This window comes from Egretta garzetta, unplaced genomic scaffold, assembly GCF_000687185.1.
Source record: "Egretta garzetta isolate BGI_Z169 unplaced genomic scaffold, ASM68718v1 scaffold51, whole genome shotgun sequence".
Classification (NCBI taxonomy): domain Eukaryota; kingdom Metazoa; phylum Chordata; class Aves; order Pelecaniformes; family Ardeidae; genus Egretta; species Egretta garzetta.
The window spans coordinates 5300776-5311631 of NW_009258549.1; the positions used below are offsets into that span (position 1 = coordinate 5300776).

Consider the following 10856-nt stretch of genomic DNA (forward strand, 5'->3'; position numbering starts at 1 on the left):
ACTGAGATTTTTGCTTTGAGGAAGGAGTAGAGGGGTATTCTGGTAAATGCCTTTCAAGAGCTTGGGTTTATCTCTGATTCCCTTGGAGGTATTTTACCCGCTTGTTGCAAGGAATTTTGCCAAGCCTGTGTAACCTGGTAGAAAGCCAAGGCTTCTGTCTGAGCTCTGTTTATCAGCTGAATGCACAGAAGGTTATTCTGGATCTCATCTCTCAGCAGAAATGCTCTTGAGGGTAGTACTGTCTTTCAGGAGAATGTGGCTCTGTTTCACAACTGTTGCATGCTGCACATTCAAACCGGGAATCAGGATCATCCATGAAGAGCATTTATTATTTTATTTTTAGTGGGTGTCTATGGTGATGTTTCTGGGATCCTTTTGTGGATTCTTTGTATAAAGCGAAATACAAGTTTTCTGTTTTGATGAGGCTGATAAAGGTCACTGTATGGGAGGATACCTGAAAATCAGCTACTGCTATGCTGAACGGGTCAGGGTCTGTTCGCTAGCATACAAAATCCCAGTGTGCTTCCTTGAGAGTGTTGAGGTCTGCAGAGATGCCCCATTTTTAAAAGCTTGCTTGTGCCGGGTAGACTCTGACACAGTGATGTGGTACGGTGTACTTCTACCAACAAAATTTGAGTTATAGCTGTTGCAAAAAAATATAGTTTCTACAGTGAAGTTTGAGACACCTGTGGTATGCAAAGCATACTCACTGGCCACCTAGTTACAGGATACTATCACAAGCACTAGATGAGCATGATCCATTGACTACAGCAAATTGCATTGGCTGTGGGTGTAGTTCACAAACTTGCGGTTTTCCAGGGGAAAGGACTGACCTGGTAATCACCTAGGGACATCATGCAGGAAGAAGGGAACTGCCAAATACTTGTGCTTCATGTTGTGATGAGATGTAGCCTTGTATTTTCAGGGCATCTGACCAAGGAATCTGCAGGCCCTGGCCACGGTTCAGCTTGACAGCTGTAACTTCTCCCTGCATGCAAGTTCCCACTCTTACTCTCCGTCCTTATAGATGCTAAGAACCAGTAAGAAAGGCCAAGCTAGTAAGCTCTCCTGAATAGTAACATGATTGTAATGTACATAGAAGTATTGACTTTTGGAGGAAATAAAGAGCATTAAAAGACAGGTGTCCTTCTAGGCCTTCAGTGACACCTAACTGAGTAATTAAAAGATTTCTGTCATCCAGTAGATTGGACATGAAGTAAAACTTCTGCTGTCTAAAAGCTGTGTCAGGAAAGCTTCAAGGAGTCATTTGACTTCTCGTCAGGAGCGTGCCAACTCCCTGATTTTCTCCTGGAGTCACAGAATAAAATTGTCCAGATTGTTTATTTACTGAATTTCAAAAGACAGGCTACTACACTGCAAAAATTAATATTTGTGGTGACTCAAAGGATCTAAGATTAATCACTGGCCATGATGCATGCCAGTGTGTGCATTATGATACAGCTAGAGGGCCTCGTGCTTCCTTGCTTCTGCTGTGACTGAGTAGCTCGGAGGACAGGCAGAAATTGCAGAATTCATCCCGGCTTCCCCAGCAGTTCCTCACATTCCTGCCAAATGCTCAAATGTGCACTGTTACAACATGTCCTCTCTTTGCTGCTTTGTCCCTTTCAGAGCACAGCAGAGGCACAGTTAAGTGGAAATGTATGGTAGTAGTAATCTCTGCTTTTGCAGAATGATTTAGCCACTTGCTGCTTGTTTCCATACTAATCCTAATCCTCACTTGAACTCTGCTCACAGTCTTAGCTTTTTCCTGTTGAAAGCATCTGTGCAGAGCTGCTCTGTGAATCTCTGGAAAGGGAGAATGTCTGAGCTGAATGCTTGGGCACCCCTGACTTCAGTGTCTTGTTCAAGTTCTGGACATAAGTACTTAGTGGTTGATGAATCTACGCGCAGCAGAGAGAACTTAAACTGTACAGACACGTTACAGTTGCTCACAAATATGGTGAGTGAAGCGATGCTGATGTGGGGAGGTAGGAAATTCAATGACAAGAGACTAAGTAGGTGCTGTGTTTTGCAGGACACTTCCAGTAAAAGATGAGAGAGAAAGGCCCCCCTCCCTGCAGTCACTGCTCTACACTGCCCCGTGGAGGCATTCAAAGAAGTGAGCCCAATTTAACTGATGAAACTTGCAATTTTCCTTGGACAGCAGCTCTTAAGACTTCTGTCCATTTGGATGGACCTCTTCTTGAACAGTTGGTTTTGAACCCCATTTAAGAAAGGGAATCTACCATTTGGACCCAAGCACTCTGGTTTGGGTAGTGACCTACTTTCTCTGGGCTGAGCCACAGTCTTGTTAAGTATGCTGCTCTGATTTTAGCTATTCAAGCAAAACAGTTGAGAACAACTTTACTGCCACCTTTGCTCCTCTGGTCTGCTCTTGGGATCTTGCTTGGCTGAGACAGGCTATGACATGGGAACAAGATGGCACAAGTTGTCTTGATGGATGGATGGCAGGAGAGAGAAGTAACATGTCCCTTGCCGTGAAGTAATCTGTTGTTAGTGCAGGATCAGAAAGCACAGCATTATCCTTCCCCACAGCCTGAGCAGGAGCTAGGAGGAACAAAGCATGGAAAGGGCGGTAGCCCGTGTATTCAGGGGATCAGCTTGCTCATGAGGTATTGCCAGACCATTTCTTGCTTCCCTGCTCCCTCCAACATCTGTCTAAAACCTGGAGGGAAGCAGAGGAAAGTGTCCGATGCACTTTGGAGATGAACGGCCAGAGCTATCGTGTGGGATGTGCTATTTCTTAGTGCCTAGGAGAGGTCTGCAAGTGGAAGGAAGGCAGATGGCAGGAGTTCAGACTTGGCAGGAGAAGCAACTGCTGATGGGATTAAGAAAGCTAATCCAGAGAAGACCTCTCTGTTCCCATTGTCAAGTGTGTTTATAACCCAGAGCATTGAGCATCTCAGCCAGAGCTACTCTCAGCTCTGTGAGGTGATGGCTAGACCTCATGTCTCTGACTTCCCGCCTGTAGTACTGACCCTTTCTGTACTTGAATGAGCACGATGACCTTTTAAAACACTAAAAAAAGCTGCTGTCATCTGGTTCAGAAAGCAGCAGCCTACCTCTTTAGGAACAATAGCTGCCAGGAACGTGTTGGTGTGCTGACTCTCTGGAGAACACTGTGGCTCAGTTTTCAAAAAATATTTTGCTTTGCTTGGCTGATTAATATGGTCATGATGAATGAAACTGCAGATTCTGGAAACTTCAGTTCTCCAGTGGTGATGGGAAACTGAATCTAAATGGCTCAGACCCAGAAGATGGAATCAGAAGTGGTTTTGCTTGTTTCTATGTAGGAAGAGTCAGGTTCATTGGAGGGAATGGGGTGGGAGTGGGGTTGAGAGGGGAGGAAGAAAAAGAAAAAAAATTGATTGAGAGTTGCTGATAAAAATGGGAGATAAGTTTACAGAAAAAATAGGTGAACCATACAGTGAGATAACAGTTGACATAAAAGGCATTTTCAATTGCAACAGATTATCATAATGCTTAAAAAGACAAGAATGACACAAGAGGACATCAAATATCTGATGATATCTCTAGGCTTCACCCAAGTTCTATTTTTGTGGATGTCTTTGCCCTGGGTAAACCTGCTGTATGTGTGTTAACTTCCCTTTGTTTCAGGGGTGCTTATGCCTTAAGTCAAAATGGTATATGTTGTCCTGGAATAACTGGCCTAGTCATGGTGTATCATGGAGGGCACACTGTATTATAAAACATTGCATGATAAAACTTGGTAAATGTTAAGGCCCAGAAGGAAATCCCTTGTTTTCAGCTTAGCTGAGCTTTGCGATTTATTTGAAGTACAGAGTTCAAACTTCAGTTAATTTAGCATCATTCCTTGTGTTGACACTTGCTTTGAGTTGAGTTTTTCTGTTTTATCTCAGCTGTTGATTGAAAAAGAAGAAAAAACTATTATTTGGTTTATTTTGAAGTGGGGCACTTGGCATTGGCACCCACATGGGAATTGGCATTCGATTCTAATCACAATTGTTTAACAACTTCATTTCTTGTCTCTGGGCAAGCACTCAACTTGTTGCACAACAGTTTATTGCTGGCGTATCCCACGTCTTTGTATAAAATAAACTGGCAGAGACAGGTTTAGAGTGTTTCTTTTCTTGCCCTTACTTGAGAGAGAACTCTGCTGTTGATGCACGTAATTTATTGACACTCTTTTTCTGTCTCCAAGAATAAAATACTAGGAACCACAAGCCGCCAGGATGCTCTGCCCGTTCTATACTGACATATTTTTAGAGAACAGGTGACCCACAAAGTATGTTTTCCTGGATCTGTTCTGATCTGAGAACTTGAGACTTTAAAGAAATCATGCTGAAGTGGAGCCCTTAAACATTACTTTTGCTTGAAGGAGGTCTGCCTTGTGAAGAAAGCCCAGGAATAGGAAGCAGAGCTGAGTCGTCTTTCTGGCTGTCATAGGTTGCTGACCTTTGTTTGCAGAGTGCGTTAATAAAGCTTGCCGTGGAAGATTTCACAGTGGAATTAAACTATTACACTGTTGTGCAGCATTTTAGCATTTTATACTCTTTGAAGAGTCATACCATTAAAAACTCATTAGCAAGAGACCAGGTTCTAGATGACTTCCCCATCAGGAGCTCGGTTAACAACCTTTCTTCCCCAACCCGGCAGCCCTGCATCTGCTGGGGAATCTCAAAGTCAAGTTATTTCTGGTTTGTAAGTGGTCACTATGCTATCCATGGCATTATAGCTGACCTTTGCAGCTCTGTATGCCACCTCCTGGCATGGGATCTGCAACTGCACCAAGTACTTCTGTTGGCATGTAACCTGGAAGGGAATCCTGCCCAGACATCCATCACTGTGTTGAGTTGTCAGGGCTGATAGGCATAAAAAAAAGCAATGCCAACATGTCAGAAAGAGGAGTAGGTAAAACTTCCTCTCATATACAGGATACGGTTTAAGAGGTTCCCACTTCTTGGAGATGCTTTTAAGAATAGTTAGACTGGAAAAGAGTAAGCTAGAAGGAAGATTTTTCTGCTCGGCTTAATTTAGTCCAGAAGGGATTAATTTAAAGGAATACCTGTTGTCTTTACAGAATAAACATCTAAAACTGAAACTGGTTGATGAAAATCAGTTTGTGGAGTTTGTACTCCTGTTTTGATTTTCTTTGTTGTTTGTGGAGTTTGTACTCCTGTTTTGATTTTCTTTGTTGTATTTTTAAAAGGAGTGTCTATGTTAGAAACAAACGCTCAGTAGGCTTTTAGAGTATGTAATCCTCAGCATAAGAAGAAGACATAGCTTGACATACGAAGGAGGAACTTCCAAGCTTGGGATGCAAACACAAAGCAAATGCTTTAGACAAAGAATTAGGTTGTGTGTTGAAAGCATGACAAATGAGAAACTGTGCTGACAGGTGGGCTTAAAGCCTGTGCAGATGTCGCCACCTCATCTTTAATGTTTGTACAGATTGATTTCAAACATACACACGTTGACTCATTCATGTCATCTTGGCTTGCCTCTCTGTTTTGTTCTGTGAGTACATCAAAGGTTCACAAAGATAACAAATTCTATTATTGCTGTTTAAGGCTTTTTGGTGTCCCTGGATGACTTTTACATACTAGGCAGTGGCTTGGTAATGTTGCAGACTACCAACAGTGTGTTCAACCAAACCCTCATTAAGCAAGTGGTGCCTGAATCCCTGTTAGCTTGGCAGAGGGTCCGTATTGCTAACATGATGGCAGATGGTGGCAAAACTTGGGCAGAAACCTTCTCGAAATGCAACTCTGGTAAGTACACTTTCATATGAATCTTGGAAAAAGGGATGTGTTCCCTCTCCCCCTTGTACCCTTTTCCTTCCCCAGGCAGGACACGTAACGCTCTTTGGTCTCATACCTAGGGACCTACAACAATCAGTACATGGTGCTGGACCTGAAGAAGGTCAAGTTGCAGAGGAGCCTTGATGAAGGTGCACTGTACATTGTTGAGCAGATCCCAACCCTTGTGGAGTATTCTGATCAAACAAATGTTCTCCGGAAAGGTAATAGCTCCTATAGTAGTTACTGGCTTAGGGAAGTCTCTTGCTGGAGGAGAATTTCAAATAGCTGCTTCTGGTTTAGCAGTTTAAACAAAAAGCTTTTCCAGGTAGGAGAAGGGGTCATCTCTATGCACTGCGTTCATGTGAGACAATAGCACTTTTTTGAATCACAGCTAAACCCTACTGGTTTGGAAGCTGATGTACCTGTATCCTCCAGCCTGTGACATTAGAGGCTGGCAAGTGTGCTCATTTCTGGAGGACACCCGTATTGCAACACAACATGTACACACAACCGGTTTCCTTCAGGTAGGCTCTAGGTCACGTAATCAAATGCCAGCAGACAGGGTATTCATGTCTTTGCTGCATGCTAGGCAGGACCCAGGCTAGTAAGGCCTCTGCTTGGGCAGCGTTCCAGTGCTTATGTTGCCTGTGTATCTGTCCTTCAGGAAGCTTGGTTTGTATCCTTGTGTATCATTCCCAGTGAGTCCCAGTTGATCTTCCTGAGCATCTTACAGCCAGGCTCCTCGTGTTGTGCTGGGCTGAAGTTAATACCTGGAGTGCTGCGTTCACCAGTGTCTAGATAGTAAATCTCTAAGCCAAATCCTCTTGTGTGTGATTTGAGAAGCAACATTCTCCACTGACAACAGGAAGGCCAGTAATTTGGAGAGAACCTGGAAATGTGCTGCTCTTGGGACTAGCTCATGTTATATACTCTCTGCCTGAACACTCCTTGGTGCCTGTCTCGCAAAAAAAATTAAAAAAGGACTGAACATTAAGGTATAGGTATCTATTCTGATTTCTTCCGGGACTTGCTGTACCCAAGTCCTGACCTGGATGGTTTCCTGGCTCCTTACAAGCTTTTCTGCTTTCTAGACTAGTCTTGTTTCAGGCAGTTGTATGTTGCCTACCTAAAACTCTCTCTGGAGTTCTGGCTGGTAACCCTGCTCTTTAGAGTTAACAAAACTGCAGGATTCACACTTGCCATTGGAAAAGTTAGGGCAGGGTGCTGCTCTGCTGCTCAATCACTTCTTAACCCTTGAAGACAGGTACTGGCCACATGCAGCTGTTGCCCATCTCTCCTTATCGCTGCGTGCAACCACAGCTTTCCAACCACCACTGCACAAAGTGTGTGTGTGTGTGTTCTTTGCTGACCTGCCCCTGTTAGCTCTGTGGTCTGTGTGTGTGTGTGTCCGTCCGTCCCTGACATCTCGGAACAGTGTATTGGTGAGATGGGAAGCGGGGGTGGGGAAAGGGAGTGATTTCGAGCCTCTTGCTTGGGAAGTTTGGTGGGCATAAATGATCTTGCACTCCTCTGAGGTTGAGCAGGGAAACCTCTGTAAGAGGGCTATGGCTGCTCTGCGTGTTCACCTCAAACTCCCGCAACTCTGATCTCAGCTGTTTTGCAGGTTGAGTCCTCAGGGTGGAAGTCTGGGGGCGGGTTGCCTGGGTACAGCCTCCAGTGGTGTTAGACTGGGAGTCAACCCTGGTTGTGTCAGTGACTATTGCCTTATTTTCTTGTGTTCAAACCAGTTTGACTTGTTATTCCTCGACATACTGTTAAGGCAATGCAGCATGGAAAATGGTTTATTTTTCTTTTTTGATATAAACGAGAGTGTTCAGCTTTTCTAAGTGATTAATAGATTGGGGTTTGTCTCTGGCAGGTTACTGGCCTTCGTACAATATCCCTTTCCATGAAAAGATTTACAATCTCAGTGGGTATGCGGCATATGTTGAGAAGTATGGCATGGATTTCTCTTACGAGCTTGCTCCAAGAGCAAAAATCTTCCGTCGAGACCAGGGCAAGGTGACCAACTTGGAAAGCATGAAGTACATCATGAGATACAACAGTAAGATACATGTTTACCAACTGTGGAGCTGATCTTAATAAAGCAGTGTTACTTTTATTTCTTGGATTATAGTGGGAAGCTGCAGCCTCGCATAACAGATCAGAGCTGTATTACTTTAGGTGCAGAGTACACATGAAGCAAAAAGATAACATAAGGTTACTGTTGAGGTAGGAAACCAGGCTAAAATTACTCTAACAGAAAAAATACTTGGTTCCTGCTGGAACAAGGGCCCTTGAGCTTGCTGTTTGACCTTTCCAGAGAGTTTCCAATGCTCCAAGAGACTCTGGACTGCTGTTACCCAATACATCTACAGCCTGTCAATCTTGAAAGCCTTCAATCCTAAGCAAGAGTTAGGTCAGATCAGGCCAGAGGATTTAAAACTTCACATCAGTTTGGCTTTTTTTACTTTTTGTCCCCCTATTAAGGCAGAATGATCTTTGGTAGGTAGTGCTCTGCTCTTTTCCCTGACAGGGTTCTCCTTAACTGGATTAAAACCAGCTTAATTAACTTCTTGCTAAGCCCATCTCTAAGTACAGATAGCTTTAGATGCTGTATTTTTATTCCCAATTATAGGGAGCACGCTGATTACCAGGCTTGGTGTTTGGGAAGGCCTCTCCCAGGGTGGGGTATTGCTGCTGTTTGGGCTGTGAGTAGCAACATGCTCACAGGCATTGAGGCTTGTCCACCTTCCCCTCCTAACCTGCAGCTACTACAATGGGTGTTCAAAGACTTTGCTCTTTGCTGCTTATTGTAGTCCAGAACAGGAAAACAAAGGCTCTCACTGCTGCACTTTGCCTTCCCTTCCCCTCCTTCCCTTTCTCTTCTGCTTTTTTCTCCTGACAAAGTTCCTGCAAGCTTTCGTCATGTGGAGTTGCAGATGTTTGTGGTTAGAGGTTGGCAGTGGTGCCCCTGGAAGCAGAAATAGCTGTATGGACTTGGATTAGGAGCTTGTCTACTTAATGTCCTGTCTCAAGCTCTGACTTCCAGCTGGAATCTGGGGAGGAGTGCAAGAGCAATGTGATAAACCTCCGTTTCTGCCAGTGCGCTTATCCAGCTTTTAGTGGCTCGGGCACTTTGCATCAGTAGTAGAGGCTTTTTGTGAGGGGATTAATTTGTTTTCTTTTCTTCCTTCCTTCCTTCCTTCCCTCCTGCCACGTTTCTCCCCAGACTACCAGCGTGATCCTTATGCTGAACGCAATCCTTGCAACACCATTTGCTGCCGGGAAGACCTGAATCCTTCTTTCCCAGTGCCTGCAGGCTGTTATGACTCCAAGGTAAATTACCTCAATTTCAGTATCTGCTGAATGTTTGCTGCAGCCTGTTTGTGCTCCTATTGGACCTGTAGCATGTTTCCCTGCACTAGGGCAGGCATGGCCAGGCCTGTCTGTTCCCTCTTTTCATGCTTTCCCAGTGCTTGGGCAGATCCCAAGGTGGTCATTCTGTGCAGTCCCATCTCCTGTCCCTGCCACCTGGCACAGTGGCAGAGGGCAGAGGATATGGGGGAGGTGTGCAAAGGAATGATGTCCATGGGAACTTGTGGTCTTTAGGGCTTAAACCCCAAAGCCTTGCAGCAGGAGGAGCCTAAGAGAAGGCTGAATGAGCCTTCACATCACTCAGGGGAGGTGACTGTTGCACAGCCTTGGCCTCCTGTTCATGGGGACTGTGTGGGTGCCTCCCCAGAGCCCACAGGAATGTGTTTTCAGCCTCACTTAAGCTTCACCTTTTCAAAGCCTGGCTTTCTAGTGAGTCACCCTACTCGAGGGCTCCACCTCTCTGTGAACTTGCTTTGAGCGAAATTTGGTAAAGATCACTTGGCTTTCTGGGGGGATGTGGGAAAATCCTTAGACCTACTGTCCTGGAGAAAGCAGCAGTATTTCTAGGCATCTTGTATGGTGTTTTCACTGTGGGGGGCAAAACCTGAGTAAGCAGCTGCCCAGCCCTGGTGTGCTTTATTTTGTGGGGACCAGCCTGCTGCGTTTCTGGATTGTGAGTTTGGCTGCAAGGATGGACCCTGTGGAGGCGGTTTTGGCATTGCTGGTGCTGTGTGTCCACTCAGCTTGCACAAGCCCAGGCCAGCTGGGAATGGGCTGGGCTGGGGGAGGACAGGGGACCTAAGAGAGGCATTGAGAGAAATAGCCCAGAGCAGAAGCAAAACCTGGCAGTGAAGCTAATGCCAGTCTGTTGTAAACACAACAGACTCTGTCCTTTCCTAAATTACCCTGAGAGTGCCCGAGGGGACAGCCCAACATGCAGCAGAGCTTAGGTCGGAAGGTCTAGGCTGCCTGCTGCAGCTCCAGCTCTTTTGGAGACGCCCAAACCCGGGGAGGATTGTCCTGAGGACAGATGTGCTGCCTCTGTCACCCTGGGTAAGTGCAAGGGCCAGAGGGCAGCGTGGGCTTGGGCTTTGCTACTGCCAAAGGGCAGGCATTTCCCCTTGCCCACTTTCTTTAATGTCATCAAATCTCCCAGAGCTGTTCCCGCTCTGCGGGACGGGTGCGCATCAAAGACCACGCCATGGGTGCACGCCAAACACCACGCCGCGGTTTTGCCCTGAACTCCTGTCCTTTATTACAGGTGTCAGATTTCCGCCTGGCTTCAGCGTTCACAGCCGCTGCAATCAATGGCCCCCCAGTGCAGGGCGGGCTCCCTGTCTTCACCTGGAGACGGTTTAACCACACGCGACACCAGGGCCTGCCAGAATCATACAACTTCCATTTCGTCACCATGAGGCCGATCCTATAAAACCAGCATCAATATTCCCAAACGGGATTTTTTTTTTTTTTAATTGAGATTTTAATTCCTGTGTGTAATAAATTGACCTGGATGTCCACATCCCTCTGCCTTGCCTGCCTTCCCCTGTCCTGCCTGTCAGGCACTTTGTACTGACATCGGCTGCCTCTCTGCAGCCCAATGTGTGTTCTGCTCTTCTGAGCTATTCGGGTGGCCCTTCCTCTGACTAGGATTGATGGGAAGCAGGAGTGGTGCTG

General features: G+C 45.7%; 1 protein-coding gene across 1 annotated transcript in view; it reads left to right on the plus strand.

Moving 5' to 3' along the window:
* The window catches only part of PLBD1 (phospholipase B domain containing 1), a 31598-nt gene extending 20985 nt beyond the window's left edge, over positions 1-10613 (plus strand). Inside the window, exons 7-11 of the mRNA XM_035903205.1 lie at positions 5574-5774; positions 5885-6025; positions 7684-7869; positions 9037-9143; positions 10444-10613. Coding sequence (XP_035759098.1) covers positions 5574-5774; positions 5885-6025; positions 7684-7869; positions 9037-9143; positions 10444-10611 — 803 coding nt within the window. The 3' untranslated portion in view covers positions 10612-10613. The remainder of the gene's footprint in view (positions 1-5573; positions 5775-5884; positions 6026-7683; positions 7870-9036; positions 9144-10443) is intronic.
* The last annotated feature ends 243 nt before the right edge of the window (positions 10614-10856 follow it).